Source organism: Carassius gibelio, chromosome B23 (assembly GCF_023724105.1).
Source record: "Carassius gibelio isolate Cgi1373 ecotype wild population from Czech Republic chromosome B23, carGib1.2-hapl.c, whole genome shotgun sequence".
NCBI classification, from domain to species: Eukaryota; Metazoa; Chordata; class Actinopteri; order Cypriniformes; family Cyprinidae; genus Carassius; species Carassius gibelio.
In genome coordinates this window covers 4,839,013-4,861,693 of record NC_068418.1, presented here as the reverse complement: position 1 = coordinate 4,861,693, position 22,681 = coordinate 4,839,013, and the positions used below count along the sequence as shown (strand labels likewise).

The 22,681-nt window shown below is 36.9% G+C and overlaps 3 protein-coding genes across 8 annotated transcripts in view; 2 read left to right on the top strand and 1 right to left on the bottom strand.

The window, feature by feature from the left end:
• LOC128011273 (IQ motif and SEC7 domain-containing protein 1) overlaps positions 1-6,661 on the top strand; it is a 67,659-nt gene extending 60,998 nt beyond the window's left edge. For all 5 annotated transcript variants that reach the window (XM_052593496.1, XM_052593495.1, XM_052593493.1 and 2 more), the window contains 2 exons: positions 226-405; positions 3,886-6,661. In XM_052593496.1, coding sequence (XP_052449456.1) covers positions 226-405; positions 3,886-3,899 — 194 coding nt within the window. In that variant the 3' untranslated portion in view covers positions 3,900-6,661. The remainder of the gene's footprint in view (positions 1-225; positions 406-3,885) is intronic.
• Positions 6,662-7,013: 352 nt separating this feature from the next.
• Positions 7,014-9,010, top strand: LOC128011291 (platelet glycoprotein IX). 2 transcript variants are annotated; one of them, XM_052593529.1, is made up of 3 exons: positions 7,014-7,183; positions 8,003-8,180; positions 8,281-9,010. In XM_052593529.1, the coding sequence occupies exon 3, from the start codon at positions 8,282-8,284 to the stop codon at positions 8,999-9,001; it is 720 nt and encodes a 239-aa protein (XP_052449489.1). In that variant the 5' UTR covers positions 7,014-7,183; positions 8,003-8,180; position 8,281; the 3' UTR covers positions 9,002-9,010. The 2 variants fall into 2 exon arrangements, with proteins under 2 accessions (XP_052449489.1, XP_052449490.1); XM_052593530.1 differs by lacking the exon at positions 8,003-8,180 and having other exon boundaries at positions 7,015-7,183.
• A 4,951-nt stretch (positions 9,011-13,961) lies between these two features.
• LOC128011292 (CCHC-type zinc finger nucleic acid binding protein) lies at positions 13,962-22,681 on the bottom strand. The gene is made up of 5 exons (XM_052593531.1): positions 22,467-22,681; positions 20,597-20,708; positions 20,452-20,517; positions 15,111-15,309; positions 13,962-14,930 (listed from the first exon to the last, which is right to left on the bottom strand). Exons 2-5 carry the CDS (start codon positions 20,703-20,705, stop codon positions 14,813-14,815), a joined length of 492 nt encoding a protein of 163 aa, XP_052449491.1. The 5' UTR covers positions 20,706-20,708; positions 22,467-22,681; the 3' UTR covers positions 13,962-14,812.

Below are 22,681 nucleotides of genomic sequence, written 5' to 3'. Positions count from 1 at the left end.
GAAATGAAAATTGTCCCCCCCCCCCCCCCAAAAAAAGTCAATTTTTTCCCCTTGAATCCTGATTGGGCTAGTTTTGGACTAGTTTTGAGTAGCATTTGAGCGGGTTATTGTTGTGAAAACTTGGCAACGCTGCTTAGTTCTTGCTTGTTGTCTATGTACGATGTTCTTCGTAGTTGTATGCTGTAGGACTGAAATGACTGTATGTGTGTGTTTGAATGTTTGCAGCTGAGCTGGAGAAACAGAAAGGAGTGGTCAGACCCAGTATGTCTCAGAGCATGTCAGGCCTAAAGAAGGAGAGCGGAAACAGCACCATGGGTCGCACTAGTCTGGATGACACGTACACCATGGGGGAGGGGCTAAAGCGGAGCGCGCTCAGTAGCTCCCTGCGTGACCTTTCTGAAGCAGGTGAGTTCAGTGCATCTGATGTACTGATGAGCAGATGGCCTTTCTGATCAGTAAAAACAGGAAGTGGTTTTATGCTCGTTTGATTTCCTGTGTAGAATGATTTTCCTGTACATAATCTTTTCACATATTATATTACAAATAATATTTCCACTGGTAACATTAGATGACTGCAGTATGGGTCCTAGGATTTGCAGCTTGCATTCACAGAATTAAGTAAAAAATACACAAGGTTTAAGTGCAAAGGGTTTATGAGCTGTAAAATTGTGTAATAAGCAAGTGGTTAGTGGCACCAAAATCCTATCATACACATATTGTTTTCTTCTTGTGGCTTTAAACAGTGGGTATTTTCACATCTTTGAATTGATCATACAAATTTATTTCCATTGTATATAATTTACAGTAAAACTGCATTCACTACTCATGGCAAATCAGGATGAACACAACAGTTTGCAGACAATCCAGGACTTGTGTACAATGAACTTCCCGCTCAGCACATGTAGTTTCTGAAAGGGTGCATCTCTAACTGTCAGTCTGGTTTAGCCCGGGTCTGACACGGCAGAGCTTCAGCTCCCTTTGGTTTCCTCTGTCTCCTCCACTGCTGGGGCACTTTGTCTGTTTAACACACCTGCGTCCAGCAGTCCAGGTAGCTCCATTCTGGCCGTTCACTGTTGATTCCTCAGGAAGTGTCTTTTCTGCGCGTCTGGTCTCAGCTATCTTTATACAAGATGTGTGTCTGCTGTTAGGGTGATGCTGTATGTTCCTGTTAATGGTGTGTTTTGGGGGATACACTCACCTGTCTACCATTTCAAGCTTGCTCTCTAAAACAATCCTGGGTTAAAAACAACCAAATACTGGACAGAATTAGGTCTGCACAATTCATCAAATTTCTAATCGCAATTATAATTATGGATGCCACAATTACGTAATCCTTCAAAGCAGTAATTAATCCTTCAAAGTCCACCTATGTTATTCTAAGTTTTTTTCTTTATACATGTTATCTTAAGGGTTTTTCCATTGTTGTAATTTTAGTTTAACACTATAATGCCATTCTTATTTGAACTTTTTTATAATTTAAAGAAGAAATCCAATATACAGTTGACATCTGAGGCTTAATACTATATAATAGCACTAAAAGTTTTCAGTTCAAGTGTTTTCAGCTTGTATATTTTCATATAAGAATATGGACATAGACAAAATACAAGACAAATTAAATTTATTTGGGTGAATACAGCATAGTTTACAATATTATTGTACATACATTTAAACTCATTTAACAAGCATTTTAGAAATAAAAGGGCACATTTAAAAGTAGCATTTTATATTTCATTGATTCACTTTGTAGATCCATTCACTAGCATTTCCTAATGGTTTCCACTACTGATACTGATATTTTGGATCGGTTTTATTACACAAAACTGACTTTAATCTGAAGTCCAACACAAAACCCTCTGGAGAAACATGATCAATGAAAATATAGGAAACATATACAACAGGAACATAATCAGGATAAAACAGCACAGGTGAGAAGGAGCTAATCACCAAACCAGGAAACTAAGGGGAAGCAGATAAACGGGAAGAAAGCTGAAACAGAGAGGATCTGCTGGCGTCAGTCTCCTGCTGGACAGCGTGCAGAAATATAGCTCCATTGAGTGTGTCCTGGCTCCCAGACCTCCTCTCTCGTCCACTTCACTTCCTCGCTCATTACTGTCCTATCATAATAAAGACAAGAAGGCCAAATCTTTAGAGAAGCTCAAGCTAAACGACAGAGACCATGCATGTAAGAGGTGTGATTTAGAAGTGATATTTCTTGAGAGTTGTGATGATCACACTATATAAGGTGTGTTAACAGTGAAGGTGAAGATTCTCGCAAGCAACTTTGTAATGTTTTTGTCAAGTAACCACCAGGCTCTGCTTCGGTATACAGATAAAGGCAACTTTTGAGTAAAAAATCTCATGTCATTTTTTCCAGGTCTGCAATACAGCACAGAAACTCTACTCAGTCTGCTGTATGTACATTGTATTGAAACTATTCTTTTAGTCTTACTTTATATATCATTTACACACAAGTGTTTGTGAGCGTAGTGTGGAGTATAGATGGAGTATAGAGAGCAAACTGGCACTCAGTTAATGTTGATAATGATCCAGAAGGTTCAGTGTGTTCATCAGGTTAGAGCAGAGGGATGTTACCGGTGTGATGTACATCTCTCATCTATGCTACTGCATGGGAGCTGCACTAGTCTCTAGACTGCAGGGTGGAAGCATGTTTCTTTGCACCTTCTGTGCTTCATGTTTTGTTTTTTTGTAACATGTTTATTGATGTGTACCCATCCTGGCTGTTCACATGCATGAACTGCTCACCTAATGAAACTGGGGCTTAATTGTCTGTGAGTGCTGGTGCTCAGTGCATGTGTGTGTGTGTGTGTTTAAATAGTTTAATGTTCATGCAAGTCTGTTCTTTCACTTCTTTTTTAAAGGGGCTTTGACTTGTATCTGTTAGATGGCCGATGAACCTCATGCATACAAACACAGAGTGCTCTCCTTTAATCAAATGCTTGGTGTCCCTGCAAGTCTCATCAGTTCAAGCTCAGACCTTTGAAGACTGAGACAAATGTGGATTTCAGTCTGTTTTTTTATGTATATTAATTTTGATGGATGATTTGAGTATTCATTCAAAGTGGATTGCTGCTTAGACTTGTCCGTTTAAATATCTAACATTGGGAATCAAACAATGTGATTGTCTGTCAGAAATAAAGAGACCAAACAGCTGAAGATGTGTCAGTAAATGCCTGAAGTACGGCTCACTCCAAAGAGCAAGGCTTTGCATGTTAAAGATTTGTTGTTGATAACTTAATTCACATTGGCAATAAAAGCAGATATCTTTTGTCTTGTCGACAGAAACATCAGACATTGTTTTGTAAATGAATTTACCGTTCAGAAGACCTTTTTCTTCCTACATTTCTGCTCTGCTGTCTATGGCTGAATTGTCCATTTCTCCAGGTTAGGCCACAGTTCAAACAGGAAATACGTGCTACGTTAATCGCGTTAATAAAACTAGTGCCGTTAAAAATGAGTTTGTGTTGACACAGTATTAATGCATTAATTTTGACAGTCCTACTTTATTAATCTCAATAAACATTAAAATCCCTAGGCTAGTCCCAGACTAAAACATATGTTTGAGCTGTCTCAACTAAAAATATCTTGCTCTGACTTTTCTTAAATATGTCTCAAGATGCACACCTTCTAAGGCATTTTGTTAAAAGCTGCTTAAATATATTTTTTATTTTTTTATTTATAAATATCTTAATTTAAGGCCTAGTCCTGGCTTAAGCTAAGCCCCGTCAGTGAAACCAGGCCTTAACGTCTATGGAGGAAATGATTATGAAAATGCATGTGGATACTTGCAGTACTTCACTTCAGAATCTAGTTGACTTACAGTGTTTGATTAGTTCATTAATGTTTGGTCCGTGTCTCTCGTCACAGGGCTCCATCTTTAGCAGACCTGCTCTTCCAGGAGCATCTGTTCCCTGACGGACACCGCGCTCCAGACTCCCTCCTTGGGTCACTCTTCGAAAGCATTCGGGTCGAGCGCTTCGTCTTGGGCACACCATCACACCACAGAGAGCAGCATATGATCAGCGAGCACAGACCCTGGTGTGAGCTTCAGACACACACCAGCCCAACATCTGTGTTTGACGCCTCTCGCTCTCACTTCATCCCGCCACAGGTCAAGGACACACGATTAGAGTAGGACTTTATATTTTGCATAAAGAATACCAAGGACCATTAAGATATATTGCATTGTTACATATTTTTTGCTGTAATGCATTATTAAAACTATTATTGGTATTAAAAATTATGATTACTATTTTATTATTAAATAGTTTTTAGTCAGTTCCTTGAAAACGTAATGATATTTTGGTTAATATTAGCATACATTAAAGACAGTTACCAAGCTGCACAAATATTTTAACATTTAACACAATAGTTTTGTTTTTCACATCGCAGTAGTATGATTTTAATAGCAATCGCAGTTTTGTGTTTTCCTATTTATTTATTGAGAATTTGAGGAGTGTGTTTATCTGTGATTAATATCAGCGAAACATCGTAATGGTCCTAAATACGGGTTTTGTTGCCTTTATGCAAAATATGATATTTATTTTCCCGACAGGTTTTCTTGATTTCTTTGAGAGGTTATAAAAACAAAGTAAATAGTGGTTTTGCTAGTATTCAACCACTGTGTTTCTGCTAGTTTGAGTGAATGTCCGTCTCAGAAACACAGAGTAGATGTCCTAACGCTGTATTATAATTAGATGACAGCTCCACATGCTGTCTAAACCATCATTAATCAACGTGCCATTGACCTTTGCACCCGCTATGTCTCATGTGTAGAACAGTAGTACAGTAGTGTAACTGAAACCATTGTCAGCAAAAAGCGATGTTATAGAATACTGTAAAAGATGTATTCACAACTTTTTGAGAACAATATCTTGGTGAGTTTGAGTGGAAGTCATATTTAAAGAAGTACGCTCATGGAAACCTTCCGTTGTGATCTGTTATAAAGCACAAATGCAGTATCATGTGGCACTTTGACGTTGTACAGCATCATATGAATCTTACAGACTTACAGTAAGGGTTTGAGGAGATGTTAAAATATGTCTGCATGCCTGGGGTAGTTTTTGTAAAAATCATTTTATGATTTCTTTTTTTTTTCATTGGAGGAAACTCCTGGACATCTGAGGGCCAGTTACGGAAATATTTTTCTATATTTTATGGATTGTTCTTGTTTGTTTTTAAGTGCAATATGTTTGTCATGATGACGAGAGCATCTTTACTATTACTTCATCATAGATTCTCTAGTGTTTTTACATCGAATGAAACGTCAGAGTGATCAGCTAGGCTTTAACTGTGATTTGTTATTGATGTTGTTCTTGGCTGTTTATTTATTGTTGAAAATAAACCAGTGTTAACATGGCAATGAAGTGCAATCCTGTAAAAAGTACTCCTCTTTTTTTACTTTTCAACAACCAGGAGATTGTTTCAGGTGAATATTCTGCTCTATTATGCAAGCATCTGTATGTTTAGAGTCATCTAGAAATGAACTTTTAGTCTGTGAAGTGAGGCAAATGAAAATGATTGTTGTAAAGATGCAATCTGATCAGATATATAAGCTGATATTTTTCAGAATTGTGTAACCTTTGCTTCTGAGCACGTTTTCATGACCCCAAACCAAAGCCTTAGGTTTGCTTTTCAGCATATCACAAATACTGTGTTCAATATTCAATCTGATGTACTGAAGTCAACATGAACAGACTAAACTAACCATGTTTACTTCACTTAATAATACTTCCCTCCTGTTAAACTCAAAGAAAACATAATCATCTTATTCTTTCTATTTAAAAAATGTACTTGAAATCATTGCACCCTTTTATTTCTCAGCCCCACTCCTTCAATCGCCGGCCATTTTTACATCATTTCTTGATGGATAAAAGAAAAACTTTTTGTGTTCTTTTTTTTTTGTTGGGGGGGGGGGGGGTCACAATGAAGTAAAATGGGTTTGTTAATGTCATTTCATGTTGACTTTAAGAAGAAAACTAATTTAAAAGATCTTGCATTTATATTACTTACAAAGCAACCGTTTCCAAAGATTTTGTTTTGCATAAAATATTAATAAGATGAGGAGCTTCTGATATTTTGATTGACAGATGAAGGACTGCAGGTTCAGATGCACTGACCCCCGTGAGCTGATCAACACTCAGCCTTAACTCTTTTATTTCACTTTACCTCTCGCTCTTATTCATCTCTTTTTATGTGTTTCTTCATTTCATGTGCTCGATCTGTCGTTCTGTACTGTGTTGTGTGTTACTGCAGATAATGCAACTCATCCGTGTAAAAGATGACATTAAACGATCTTGTCCCACTGTAAGCCCATGTAAAGAGGGCTTGTAAAGACACATTTGAGCAGTAATAGATATATTAGGGACCAAGTTACCATTGTGTATATAGAGTGTACAGTATCCTGACTGCAGAATATGAGGTCTCTTTAAATGCGAGGTGTTGGATGTTTCTCTCCTCACAGGCTGCTATCACTCGCAGAAATAGGTCATAATAAAGGCCATTGGTTTATCTTGTTGTTGTAGAACAGAGAATGCTTGTCTTTTGAGGTTTTATTTTATGTGATGGTTATCTATGTCAGTGTACAATGTAAAACTCAAACTGTGACGACATTCAGAACATAAAATAAAACAATTATATGATACGGTTTGTATTCAGTAGTCTGTCATTTCAATTATTTTTGATTTTGATGTCCGTGAATACATTTAGAGAGGGATTGCAGATTTTCATGAAACTAAAGCGGATGAGTACATTGTTTAGGTGTTGCATGTACGCACTGCAGGCTAAACATTGCTCATTCATCATGTATATACGGTAGCAAGTTATTGTGTTTTCAGTTTCTTCTAACTCCTCTGAGCTGCAGATAAAAGCACCAGCTCTTTCAGTGAGCAGGGCATGTGTAATGTGCTGTCGGAGATAGTCTTATCCTCTGCTCACACAGGCCAGCCCTGGGAGGATCACGTGATGCTGCTGGAGCTCTGACTGCTCAATACAAACTTACACAGATACAGGAAAACGTCCAGACACTCACAGTATAAAGCGCCAGCAATGCCTGTTTTGATGTACAGAAACATTTGCAGAAAAAAACTATAGTGGATGTACGTCTTAGCTTAAAGCCAGAATGATTATTACACGTTTTCAGTTGCTGTCAATCACATGATAAAAGGTAAGTCTTACATCCATTACACACACACAGAAGTCTGTTTAATCTGAGTGCATTCAAACATTTCAAGAGAGACTTAAATGTCTAGTTTTGGGGTCACATACTGTATGTACAGACATATCAAAGAGCCCATTCCTTTATATAAAGCAGCATATGTTTTATTATTATGATTATGGCAGTCACAGTGCTGTTTATAATGTCTTTTGAGATGTTTGACCTCTTTCATGTCACTGTTGGACAGTGTTACTTTAACACTCTATACACTGATGTCATATCCTGTTATATTTGTTTTGTTTTATGTCCTTTATTTCTCAATGAAAAAACTGAGGTCAACACAAGCTCTGTTTACACTAATGAAATATTACGAAGCATAAAGTACTGCTATAGTTCTGTTATTTGTACTGTTCTAGGTGGATGCACTTCTGGTTATGAATTTTATCTATGTACATATTTGATCTTGTGCACATCATGCAAAAGTTACAGCATTGTCTCTTCATGTTTATATGCTCTCTGTATATAATAGTGGAAGTAACTTTGCACAGACAATATATTTTAGCAATTTTATTTAAATGTTGAGTTCAATATTTAGGTGTACTTTAGCATGGACTCGCTATCTTAAATGTTAGCTAGTTTTAGCCAGAGATACTTTGCTGAAGCACAAGATGAGATTAATGTTCTGCTTTAAAAATTTTACCTTAATGAGAGTATAACAACCAGTTGTTAATGTTTTTTGTCTTCATTGGATTGGGGTTGAATGCTTAGGGACATTTTGTTTGAGTTTAGGAAATGTAATAAAATAACTTCTATTGGCCATCCTCTCAGGATCCCAGGAATCAGTGTTACAAGGAACCCAGGCACATCACTTTACTATTGTTGAAGCATAAACACCATCAAACCAGCGTGAGCTTCAGCTGTTCTCTCTATGGCACTGAAACCTAAAGGTTGAACCTAAACCTGCTAATAGGCTCATCTGCGTTCAAGGGGAGGGACTAACCATTAGGTCATACTCAGGCTCCAGATTTTTATTGCATGTAATGATGTCAATAACTCCCTGCTTCTAAAGATATGTGCTGAAGTATGTGTGGTTTCTTCACACACAGGATGCTCTTGGGTTCAGGGTTGACTCTTCTCTTGTGCTCGATCGTTGCACATGTCAGTTCCCAGTCCTGTGGGTGCAAGTCTTTACCGTCCCGAGGTCTGAGGGTGGACTGCAGCTCGCAGGGCCTGAGAAGCATCCCTCATCTTCCTGAAGAAACCACTGAACTCCTGCTGCAGAATAACCTCCTGACCACCGTAACCCCAGGGCATTTAGACCGGCTCCACCACCTGCAGCTGGTCAATTTATCCGGGAACCCCCTCCACTGCGACTGCAGCATCCAGTACTTAAGACAATGGCTACAGAGGAATAAAGCTGTCTCTGTGATGCCGGTGTGTGCCAGTCCTACAGAACTGGCCCAGAGGTCCATCCATGAGCTCACTGATGCTGATGTCACATCCTGTGTCTCTGATCACTGCTTTGAGTGGGTTTATAATGTCATCTTATGCGTCATGCTTTGCTTTCTCATTGGTCTGCTGCTGTGGTGCCTGCAGCTAGCAAGAAACTCTACGTTTATTCTGGGAATTGATGAGAGACACCGGGGATTTGAGGCAGAATCTCTTCGATCGCTCAAACCCAAACACCGAGTGAGGATGAGGTGCAGTATCGGGTCACTGAGCACAGGAGCCGGTGACATGGACAAGCCTTTACTCAACATGGACATCCTCCCTCAGATACTGGACATCCTGCACAAACAACACAACATTAAGATTAAAGTACCGTGAAGAACTGAACTTTGCACTGATGCCTTCTAGCATATATTTATTTATGATTTAACGCCATGTCAGCAGCAGTAGCATGGCAAGAGGAAATATTTATATTTAAATTTCACAAAGATATATATAACAATTTTGTTTGAAAATGATATATATATATATATATATATATATATATATATATATATATATATATATATATATATATATATATATATATAAATGTTCAAATATACAAAAACATACATATAATAAAAATAATAACAAGATTGAACAAAAGTTCTATAGAGTCTTTTAGTTTAATGCATGACTATATATATATATATATGTATATATATATATATATATATATATAGATATTGCTCTGTAAGGTGGATTTTATTTATTATATTGCGTGAAAAAAAAAAGAATGAAAACAACCTCTAAGCCAAACAAAAGGTTTCAAGCGAATCATTATTGTTGATTTCAAACTCCAGGCTAGTGAGGCTATCTTTGGGCCAGATGTTAAAAAAGTTAAATCAGTTGGGTTTGGGGGTTATTAGTGGCCAAGAGTGATGTCTGGTCTAGGAAATTGGACATCTTCACCTTTAATAATAAAAAAAAAAAAATGTGCAAGATTTTGTAAGCATATTGCATAGTTGCTTAGTTGTTTTATTTGTGATAATAGTGCAATTAAATTATTACAGAATTGTGCTGTAATAATTTTTGGCCATGCTGTCATACAAAGAAATTATAAACACATGCAAAAACAAGAGGACCAATGAAATATAAATAATGTATGTTGTAATCAGCAATGTTGCCAATTTAATGATTTTGTCTCTAGACTTATGACTTCCTTATCCCTTTATAGACATTGTTGTTGTTGTTGTTTTTAATTATTATTAATTTTTTTTTAACCTAGCCAAACAAATCAGTTTCTTGGACAAACTGATCTATATAAATACAAATGCAGATCAGTGAACTCACCTTTATGAGGTCATCCAGCAAGATTAAGTGACCAGTTTAAGCTACGTTCAATGAAAGCAGGTGGCAACACTGGTACCTTTGTTTGTTTGTTTGTTAACGTATTTTGATGGATTAAGTGAAATGTGGGGTCATTAAAAAAATCCACACATCAGTTGTGACTACTGTTGTTGTTTGGTGGGGTCAGTGCCACAATATGTAAGACCCTGTTAACTGTGACATCACCGGTGCATTGCTGCATTTTTCCAAATATCTAGCCATAAAAAATAAAAATGAATTACTACTTTTCATTACTTATATATATAAATAATACTTTTTTGATCTTGACAATCAAGTTTGTATTGTTTTATCAACTCCAATATGTCATATTTTTGTTGGAAAGTGTCTGTCTCCTCCTCTTTGCTGCCATCTTGTTACTCCTAACTAGGTTAGGAGACCTCTTCAGCTCTCTTCAATAATTTAGGAGCTGAGACCTAGTCTGAATGCTAAGCATCCTTTATGAATCACACTTATTCTGTAGTCTAGGAATAAGAGTAAAATTATGTCATTCTTAGAATCTGGACACTTAAGACTACAACTTTACTCTGCACACCTTTATTCATATGGCCCCTGGTCTTTTATGATTGGATAAATATACAATCAGTGAAAATGTACAGAGCAGGCGTAAACAGGCCCACGCTGTCACACACACACACACACACACACACACACACACACACACACAGTTTGTCTGGAATACACTCACGAAGCAGGCTTATGCAAGAGTGTCTCTCTTCTCTCTTATTTCTGCCATCTAGTGGCTAAATAAAACTTTAATTTTAACCTTTTCTTCAGAGAATAAACACTGAAACAATCTTAGAGCACTATAACACAATGCTTTGATGCATTAACACATTCTGAAGACTTTGAGTAATAACCTAAGTACAGAATGACTGGAACCACCATCCTATGTTCACTGTTTATTGAGGAGAGTGTTCATTGGGTTTAGACTAGCATTTAAACAAATAAAAACAACAGTCAGCTTGTTTCAAATCATGAACCTTCCCATTCATCTATAACACAATCATTTGCCTTTGCTGTTTTTAGAAGCTCCTTACAGTTAGCCATTTGCTGTAAATGCTCTTGAACCTGAAAGTGCACAGCTCACTTGAAACCCCGTCACAGATGTCATGTTATCTTTGACATGGGAACAGGTCTTTGTGTCTATGCTGACAGGCAGTACATTACAGTATGCATCTTACGGCAGGAGTTCAAGAGGTGTAGCCACGTGGTAGCATGAGGTGTTGCCCACTGCCCAGACATCGGTTCATTTCCAAGCTTTCTATTCCTGTACTGCAAACTGGATATTTTGTTTAAACACTGTAAAATAATTTACTGCCCCATTAGTTTGTGGGCAATAATGTTGGAATGCACATATTGGATATCATCAAAACTCAATTGTGTGGATCGTCTTATCTCCTGATGATTAGTTAATTCAATCCAATGGTGCCTTTCTTTAGTTAAATTGACAAATATTGTGCGTAGTGACAATATTTCCACTAGACAGTGGTCACCATGCACAATTTTACAGTCCTGCAATGGATATTTCACATCTGATGTGAACGTTAGTTTCAAGCTCTTTGGGCCACCTTTTGTCTTTACCAACCTTTCTTTGTCCGTGTATGAAGCTGAGCTAACTGAAGTCAGGTCTCTGATGCAGCAATGAGCTCAGAGACAGACAAGTGAGAAACAGTGGTCACAATTTCTGATTTGTCTGTTGCGTCACCGATCTCAGGCAAAGGGAGAGAGGGAGTCTGAATCAAATTGATCCTCCTTGTGTCCTCGCTCCTGTGAGTCAGAAACCGATCAAACTTAGCCCTCTTGAAGGACATCTCAAACCTTGTAGAGGACTCATCTGTTTCCCAACATGATGCACATATAAATTCTCCTCCCTCCTCACATCTATCAAAATAATCATAATTTGTTTGCCTTTGCAGTTTTAATAAACCTTGCATCTCATGTAATCTTGGTTTATAAATATTCATTTCGATTGTCTTCTGAAAGGTTTGGTCAAAAATCACAAATCGTGTCTCTTTAGATTGGGTGTATCATGCAGAGTGTAACGAGATCAAATTTTCCCATGTTAGCCGCTTTGGACGTCGGCCATTTTGAATTATGTACTAAAATGCTGTATTTTACGAACGCATTGACGAATCATCACAACATTTTTCAAACATATGTATGAACACAGTCTAAGCACATGTTAAAAACGTTGTGGGATTGTGCCTCTTTGTGGAGCTTTTTAATAAAAAATGATACATTTCACAAATGCATTGATGCACCATTACAAAACTCTGTATGTGCCATCGAGACTATGACCTTAAAGTACTCAAATAGTTTTGAGACAGTTATAATGAAATTTTAAATGCTAATAGCTTTCTGTGAATTTTGCCTATTGTAAAGAGACTTGTATTAATAGATTCTTTGGCTGTTTCGACCTCCCCTAGACCGTTGGTCTGATTTTCACAGAAATCATATAATCTTTAGACCATGTTGACAAAACATTATGGATTTTGTGTCGATAGACAAAACCGTTTCTCAGTAATGAATTTGGTGTGATGGTCCACGCCATGCTTAGCTCCTCAGTTTGCCCAGTAATTGCTGCTTGCAGACAATATTTATAATTGTTATTACAACTTTGTAGTAATAAATGAAGAGATGTCATGTAAATCACAAGATCTGCATGAAGTTCACAAAAGCTTATACAACACAGTTAATAAACACTAGATGACTTTTAACTGCTTTAAAATAAACATGTTTTAATTTGCATGCAACAAATAATTTGGTTTGATGCACCTGTTTCTGTGAAGATGAACGTCAGGTGTTTGCTAAATGTTCTGGTGTCCCACAGGAATGGCATCCAGCTGTAGCTGACACACATGCTAGCTTATTAGCATGTGGCTGTGTGACATGAACACAAATACTGCTGTCAGTTTCCCACAGGCCTTTCTCTCTCTGTCCTGCAGCAGGTGTTTCATCGTGGTGACTGTACAGCCCATACTTGTGATGTATCTAAAATAATCTCTGACTTCTTTTAAGTAAAAGTTTCCAGACCTCATATTTAGAGCTGAGATCCAGTTCCAGCTGAAATGTGAGCTGGTCACTCACCTCCACCGTTTGTGGTTCGGTCTTGTTGGAGTCCTCTGACCTTTCACAGATTTAGGAGCATGTTTTAGTGTTAAAACGCTTTGTGAAATACTCTTAGATCAAAATTTAGGAGTCACTATTTTTTTAATCTTCTCCTAAGTTATGTTCTACTTTTAGCCTCAAGATGTTTTGTGAAGAAGGTCCCTTGCGTCTAGTGGCTAAATGCCTCTGCACACACAATACATTTTTAAGTCAGTAGTTTTACTACTTAAAAAAAACAAATTATAATTATATACATATACACACTTACTGAGAAAATGCTAAATTAAGTAGTTAAACTAAAATGCTACTGAGCTGCTTCACAAAACCCTGTACGTGATGGTTTTTCGGTTTTGTCCAGCTCCCGTCATCTGCATATTAATAGACATAACATACACTTTTGAGTAAACTTTATCTTGTTTTTAAGGCATTTATACTAAGTACTATACATTTCGTCCTCCAGTGTCTCAAAACTTGATCTGCAGGAGTTTATAGGCAATCACCCATGCTTTCTTTATCTTACTAGCTCTCTGCAACAACGGCACAGAAAAATGCCAAAAGCACAGCGCATAAGTATTTTTAAAATAATTTCTGCTGGAAGTTTAGACATACTTGCCCTGCCAGCATTTTCACTTACTTATTACAACATTCATTATTTAAGATTTAAAATATTTTATGAATGTAATCATAAAGAACTCCAATAACAACTGGAGATCACACAGCTGAAATACATTTCTAATTGCTGGACGACAAAGCCCCAATTAATACCAAATGTCCGTGTGGAGTAGTAAGTCAACCATTTAATTTTTTCTATGTAATAAAAATCTTGGACACAGGCAGATTCCTCATCCTCCTCCAACTTTATTGACAGCTTAAAATTACATATCTATTTTCTAGGACTTAAGTTGCAATTTCCTTCCGACTTAAAAACTGAGTACAAGCAATGATATTCTAACAGTAGTCCAAGTGATATTGTACAAAAATATCTGATTTCTGTGAAAACATTATTTTTTTGCAAATTGTTGCTGATTTCACGTCTCTCTGTTGTACTGGATAATTTAAGGTAGAAAGGACTAAAATTACTCCGTAATGTTCAGCATTAACAAGCACTGTTTGCTTTGAAAAAAAAAAAATTACAAAGAAAAATTAAAGTGTATGATTTCTGGAAGTCAAATTAATTTGAATATACCATTATAACATATTTCTTTAGGAATCATACACACTTTGCTGTGAGATGCTAGTGGGCACCAGATCATAATGGACTTCCTGTGATGAAAATGGTCTTTCTTAAGCCTGCTTTCACTTTTCTCCATAGAACCACAAAACAAAACACCAGAATTGAGCCTTGGCCTGACTTCTCTCTTACATTTGATCTAAGGTTCACTTCCGTGAGCCCAGAGGTTCCCTGTGGCGCGGGATGTCCCAGTAATGGATCTTTTCACCAGTGGCATGGAAAGGGGTTCCTAAACAAAGCGTCATTTATTTCACCTCTACCTAAATAAACATTTCATTTTAAACGCAATATGATATTTTTTTTTTTTACCCCTTTTCTTCATAACAAAGGAAAACAAAACTCAAAGCTGCTCACTGGCATGGGAAAGGCCTCTGTTTGCCAGCTTTTGGCCAATGAAGAGGATTCAGAGAAGAGAAACAACCATCAATCAGGAAAGGAGGGGCGACAGAGGAAAGAAGTTACGCAGAAGCTTCAATGGTGCATTCTCTCGCCAGGTGACCGGTCTTGCCGCAGTTGTAGCAGTTCACCTCAGTCGCCTTGCTGCACTGCACTGCCACGTGACCAATCTCACCACACCTGCAAAACAACACGCGTTTTAGTCTGCCACTCAATTCAAAGCCTTCCTCCAGCATTCAGCTCTGTACTACACTGTCGTAATAGTGAGAGTCATCTAGGAAACAATTTATTAAGTTGTCATTGCTACGAATTTTAGGGGGAAACCGCTTCATTAGACCATCAAGCTCTGATGGGACTTACCGGTAACATTTCACCTTGTCACACAGTTTCTGGATGTGTCCGAACCCCCCGCAGGAGTAGCACTTCTGCTCATTGCCATGGTCACAGTCGCGTGCCACGTGACCAGCTTTGCCGCAGTTGTAGCAACTCTGCTCTCTCTCCTTCTTGGGCTCTTTACAGTCTCTGGAAATGTGGCCACTCCTGTGGCAGTTGTAGCATGCTGTATTTGAAGCAGAAAAAAAAATCATTAAACAACAATGTAGACAGAGTACCAACTGTACAAAAGATGGTAACACTTTAGAATAAGGTTCCATTAGTTAATGTTAGTTAATGTATTAATTAACATGAACAAACAATGAATAATATATTTATTACTGTATATATTCATCTTCGTTAATGTTAGTTAATGAACATACAGTTATTCATTGTTAGTTCATTGTAATTCACAGTGCATTAACTAATGTTAACAAGCACAACTTTTGATTTAAATAATGCATTAGTAAATATTGAAATTAACATGAACTAAGACTTATAAATGCTGTAGAAGGATTGTTCTTGCTTAGTTCATGTTAACGAAAGTAGTTAACTAACATTAACTAATGGAACCTTATTCTAAAGTGTTACCCAAAAGATTCAAGTTCTTACTAGGGATGTAACGATACCATCTCACGATACAATATTTATTGTGATATTAAAAAAAAAAAAAAAAAAAAAAAAAGACAAATGAACAAAGAAATGGAACAATTAGTAAATTTTTAATTTTTGAAATAAAAAGTACATTTTATTCCATCGGATGCAAAAAATAAAATCATTTCCGCAGATGCTATAACCATACGATTATGAGATCGAAAAAAATAATACGCAATAATGAGTATTCTAAGCAACAATAAAGACATTGCATTATTATATACCGCATTTTACAGTTTGACTGGTCCTGCGACTTATAGTCAGAGGTGCGACTTATTAAAATTAATTTGAAAAAAACCAAGAGAAATGAACCAATAGAAAACATTATCGTCTACAGCCACGAGAGGGCGCTCTATGCTGCTCAGGTCTCCTGTAATCTACACTGAAGACAGAGCGCTCTCTCACGGCTGGAGACGTTAATGTTTTCTCTTGGTTCTTGGGTCTAAATAAATGCGACTTCTAGTCCAGTGCGACTTATGTTTTTTTTTCCTCACCGTGACGTATTTTTGGACCGATGCGACTTCTACTTAGGTGCGACTTATAGTCTGAAAAATACAGTACTTTATTATTAAATTACAGCGACATCATTAACTTGATTGCACATGATTGCACATGATTGCACAGACACTATTTAAACTGAACTGAGATGATGACAATTGAATTCAATGATGAACTGCCTTTAACTGTCATTTTGCATTATTGAGACACTGTTTTCCTAATTAATGTTGTTCAGTTGCTTTTGTTCATTTTGTTTAAAGCGCTATATAAATAAAGGTGACTTGACTTATAATAAAAAAATATGATAAGATTAACTGTATAATGTCAGTCGTGCATTTACTAGTCACATTAACTAAAGGAAAGCATTTAAATCTTATTCAGCAAACGCTATATGCGTTTCCTGGGTGTCTTCTGAGGGGCGTATTTGGAGTATCTCTGGCCTTCAGATGGAGATTTACTGCTGATCACAGAATCGTGAAAGATGTGCATGAAAATATCAGCTTCTGCCAAATCACGTTTTCTTTTTTTTCTTTTTTGATTTATCGTGCAGCCCTAGATGCAACCCATGTTTCTTTACTTTGAATTAACTTGTTCCCGAACTTCAAAATAGGGATGCAATGATACCATTGTTTCAGAACCGATCCGATCCCAAAAATTCTGAGTATCTCCCGATACAGATTCAATCTGATACCAGCGCAGTTAAATTAATGTAGATTTTCTATACTTCTCTGTGTTGACCTGATCATCCCTCTTTTGTGTTTATCACAATCTACTACATATACACAACTTCATTTTAAATGGAACACAACAAATTAAATAATATATAATCAATCTAGGGCTGGGCGATATATCGAATATTAGCGATAATATCGGAATAATTTTGACGACGATGTAAAATTTGAATATATCGGGAATATCGAATATTTCAAATTCAAGCATACTTTCCCAAAAGAACGCGCCGAATGTCCAAAAAAGGAACCTGTAACTGCTGACTGCTCTACGCCCCTCTACTACGAGAGCTTAATGATAGCGGTTGCCAGATAACAAGAGTTTAAATCTCCGAATCAGAGCTCCACTGTTACAAGGATACATTTTCTGCCCGGTGTTTGCTTATTTTAAGCAATCTGGCAACCATGCGCACGTGCTCACTCCTCATAGCGGAAGAGCGCACGACGATAATCTGAAAACACTAACAAGCAGGAATTGAGCGATCTAATGAAAGCGTCGTTCAGCCGGTCTGTGTTCTGTCGTGAGATCTCAACGGTATTGTTTGCATTTGTGACCGCAAAATAAATGCACTTACTCGACCGCTGATGTTTGAATAGAGAAACACAGGCTATGGCCAATTGGAATTACTATTGGGGAATTTCACTGATATTTTTACACTTTCTGTACTTAATTTGCACTGCTTCATTTACATATAGGCCTGCATGTATTCATTTAATAAAAAGCAGTAATCGATCTCTTGGTCTAGATTTTTTTACCTGCTTAAATTAGCTTTTTAATCTAAATAGGGTTGTTTGTTTTTTTAAATGGGCAAAAGAAAATCATGTTTTTTTTTATTATTTAAATGCAAATGCAAACATAGAGATATATATCGAATATCGTTAAAATTTACAATATTGAGATATAATATTGTATTATATATATTATATATATATATATATATATATATATATATATATATATATATATATATATATATATATATATATATCGCCCAGCCCTAAATCAATCTATGACAAAACTAGTATTATAAACTAGGTTAGTGGATAATTCGGCAGCAAAAGATTCACAGTATTCACAGGTGCACAATATTTTTTATCAAATCTAGTGAAATATTTTATTTGCAAATAAAAGTGATTAAGTCTAAAGTCTGGTAAAATGTTACACATTGCTTTAGGGCTGTAGCTATCGAATATTTTAGAAATCGAGTATTCTACCAAAAATTCCATCGATTAATCGAGTAATCGCATAAAATTTGTTTTTGCTTAATTAAAGTGCAATATTAATTATGCAAGAGAAAATAAGACTCCTGGATCTCTTAAAATTAACAACTAAGTTTCCTTTTTTAATTTTTTTTATTCATTTATTTTTTTTTAAATGCAGAGAATGCAATGCATACATCAAAAATAAACATTTAATTATTACCCATTGTTTCTCTGTCTGTACTTGTACTGTGAACAATGACAATAAAGTTGACAGGTGAATTAAGTGCATTTAAGTGCCATTCAGTTGGGGTTTTAAATAAAGCATTTTCTGAGATGCACATTAAACACATAAAACATTAATTTAATTTATCTTTTAATTATTGAAAATTTACTTAACTTTTTGGTAAACAAAGAGGATTTGCTAAAAAAATAAAACATGGAAGAAATGTTGTGTGATTAAAACTTTAAAAAAAAAAGGTTAAGATTTTTTTTTTTTAGTAGGCTATGTACATTCTGCTGAACAACAGTCTTTAACTGGACTTTTATTTTGACGGGTTGACGTACCTTTACAGTTCTGTGTATGTGATGTGACGCTAGTTTTACTCAAATCAAACGGTCAAATGCTCATGAAGTGACTGTCAGAGCAGTTCTGGAGATGTTGTTCATGTGTTCACGTCATGCGCGCTTCCGTGTGTTTAATGAATGAAGATGCGCTTCTGCTCCATTCATTAATAGGACAGAACAAGAAAGAATATTAATAATCTTTGATTGTGCAGAAAAGTATTATAATACTAAAGGCGCCAGTATAGAGAGTCACAGAGCACTTCTGCACATCCCGTGCTCAGATTGATGAGCTTGAAACAACACAGAGTCACAGTGTGCAGCTGCGCAGTCCTCCGAGTCCACAGAGATCAGTTATTACAACACACAAGCTGCTCTGCTCCAGTTCATCTTCAGTCCTCTCTTCACAGCAGTTCAATCAGTGTACTGTTAGAGCCTCACAACACTTGAAATATGTTCTCACTGAAAAATGTTTTGGTGCTTTATAATGTTTCAGTGCCTTTCGTGGGGATCAACAGTAACACAGTAGTATACGCACAATATCGGATTTGGATCGGTCTCGTCTGACCGATACCCAATCCGCAGAAAATGCCAGGACCGGAGCCGATCCGGAATATCAGATCAATGCATCCCTAATTTAATGGGGACTCAACCCTCTTTTTATTTATGATAAACTTTCTCAGTCTAAATTACATTCTCACTGAGGTTTTAGGAAGCCAAACAAATCAGAATATAAAAAAAATGACAGTAAAAGCCATATACTGTAAAATAAATGAAAATGAATCTTTAATAGGTATATTATTTTTGCTTTACAGTAGGGAAGTTACAATACTTATTTCCTAATTTCTACAATTGAAAGAGATATTTTAAATTTGGACTGCATTTAAACCGCTAGCTGCCAGGAATTCATACTGCACTTTTATTTTATTCATATGAAGCTTTTATTTTGAGTGCAACTGCAGTAGAGCTTTTATTTTGAAGGAAAACTTCAGCTTCAGGGAAAACAGGGTTACCAAAACGCATCTCACTACAAATCTAGTTAAATGCTATAATTATCTACCATGAAAATAAAGCCTAATTGGTGGCTGTTGTGTTCCCAAATGTGCGCTTAACTCAACGCAAGTATAATAAATGAGTTGACGCATTCATTCAGTGTGAGCTGAGCTCTTCTGAGGCACAGAAAACACTGGATCACGAGCTGATCGCCTGAACAAAGTGTGCGCTTCGTTTTGAAACACGCAGATAAAGACTTGATGAAGGGATATTTTAAAAACTACATTTTTTTTGCCTGGAAGAGCATTTCATATTATCAGGTGACCAAGATGATGGGAGTTTTGGTTCCTTGCCGCTGTCGCCTCTGGCTTGCTTAGTTGGGGTCACTTCATCTACAGCGATATCGTTGACTTGATTGCAAATAAATGCACAGACACTTTTTAAACTGAACAGAGATGACATCACTGAGTTCAATGATGAACTGACTTTAACTATCATTTTGCATTATTGACACACTGTTTTCCTAATGAATGTTGTTCAGTTGCTTTGACGCAATTTATTTTGTTTAAAGCGCTATATAAATAAAGGTGACTTTGACCAAGATAATATCGAGTTTTGTTATCTCGATATTGATAATATCGTTACATCTCTAGTTGTTACTAATCGTAGTGCAATGAGGCAGAGTATCTTACCATCCTCAGTCTGTTCGCAATCTCTCGCAATGTGTCCCTGCTCTCCACACCTGTAACAGAACAGATCTACAGAGGGAAAGTGCAACTTCGTTAAGACTGCATCGGTCTCGAAGGAGCGCTATTTAAATAACTGGAGAAGCCCTACCCTTTCCTCGTCCCCGGCCCCGGCCACGACCTCGACCAGCATTAGGACAGTTCTTGATCCAGTGTCCAGAGCGGCCACATCCAAAGCACTCGCTGGTACTCATGTCCATTATCTGTGGAGATAAAGCCACACACTTTGGTTTCATTCATGCTAACCACAGAGTGCACACTGCAGGTGTGAACGATCTCATTACGCTTATTACAAACAGTTTTGGGAAGGTTTCTTTGGAAATGTAATAGCTCACAGATTAAGAGTTACTCTGTTTAAAGTGTAATAAGTAGTGTATTTCAATTGCTTTATTAATGTAACTGATTACATTTGATTACTTTTCAAAATTTTAATCGACTGTCAATCATTTTGAAACATGTAAAGCTTAACCTTACAGAAGTACTCAACACTGATAACAGTCACACTTTCCAAATCCATCATGACTTGAATAAAGATTATAATCATTTCATTTTACAGCACAGCCACCACAAAATCAGACTTTAGCAGCTCTTTTTACTTTGAGATCAACAGATCGTTCAGAGGTTAAATACAGGTGTAAAATCATAAGAAACTGTGTAATAGCTATGATGCCATTTTTAAAACCAAATCTTTAATAAAAAGTTCATTTTAAATATAAAGCATATAAACAAACCCAAATAGGAAATAAAACGGTTATCGAAATAAACATGTCCTATTCTCTGTCCTAAACTCTTGAAACACTGGGGTCTCACATTTTAGAGCAGTCACTGCAATTTGGGAGAGAAACCTCAGTATATGGAACAGATTACGGTTACACTTATTTTGTAATTTAATTATGTAATTTTGTTACATGTTTCCAGTTAACTTACTCCCCAACACTGATTACAAGTTCAAATATGGGGTAATGTCAAGCTCCCAAGACTAACATTACCAAATAACTTTACACAGGGAGTTTATGTTCAGTTTTATTTTCATTGTGATATTTTTATGACAATTAAGCCAAGGATTTATCTGCATTCATACAACATGCAGTATAACTCCTCAAAAATCCCCTTTCAGTGAAAACTCATGTCAGACACCATCTTTCTAGCACAACCCTGTAAAAACTTGATTTTTTAAGTGGAAACAATTCAAAGAAACAAAAAGGGAGCACTTTTCAATCTCATGTAAGGGATCTACTGTAATGGGAAAGCTGATGGCACATGGCACACAGCTAACACATGGTCCTAGCACCAATGCTACTGCTAAAGGCTAACACATCTAACAAAATGTAAGGGTTTTTATTGGAAACAACTATAAACACTCATAACTGTATTTAAAAACGGGTTTAATGAAGGCCCAGACTGTTACATGCTGGTTTAACACCCGAAACAGTTACTGATCGACAGATCATTTATTATCTGAAACCAAAAATGCAGGCCATAAGAGAAATTGCTCTTATCAGGGATGCACTAACACAGTATGAAATTAGCTGGATTAACACGTGTTTAGAGATGTACAGAGGTTAAATGACACATGCTTGAAGGAAAGTCACATGCGTAAATGTTCCGCAGCCTTTGAACCTCAACACTGGGCCTCAACGTTCATTTTCAAGCAAAAAAACTTCACACAACACTCAATTCTATCGCTAATCTGCCGCGATGTGAGTTTTTATGAACTGCTGTGCGATTTATTTCTGCAATTTCACATGTGCACGTGTACTTTTTTGAGACTTTCCCGCGCAGGCACGAGCTGCAGCAGGCCTCAGTTAGCACAACGTGTGTGATTAAACACACTCAACGCACATACAAACCGTGCGGTTAACATAATTACAACTAGCATTAAATACGTAACAGATCACGGAAATAATATGGACAAAATCCATTGGAAATGTGAGTTTATCGCTGATAATATGTGTACTCACCTATAGCGAACACTAGCCTGTTAGCTGTGACCCACGGTTGTTTACTCCTCCCTTCAGCACTGCGCATGAATCCACTGAGCGACAGATACAGTAGCCAATAAGAGCTCGATATTCAGAGCGGGATGTCCAATGAGGATCGAAGGCTTGGAGACGCCCCTCCATTCTGCCCAAAGACACACGGGCCTGCCCACACAGCAACAACACCGCTGTGATAT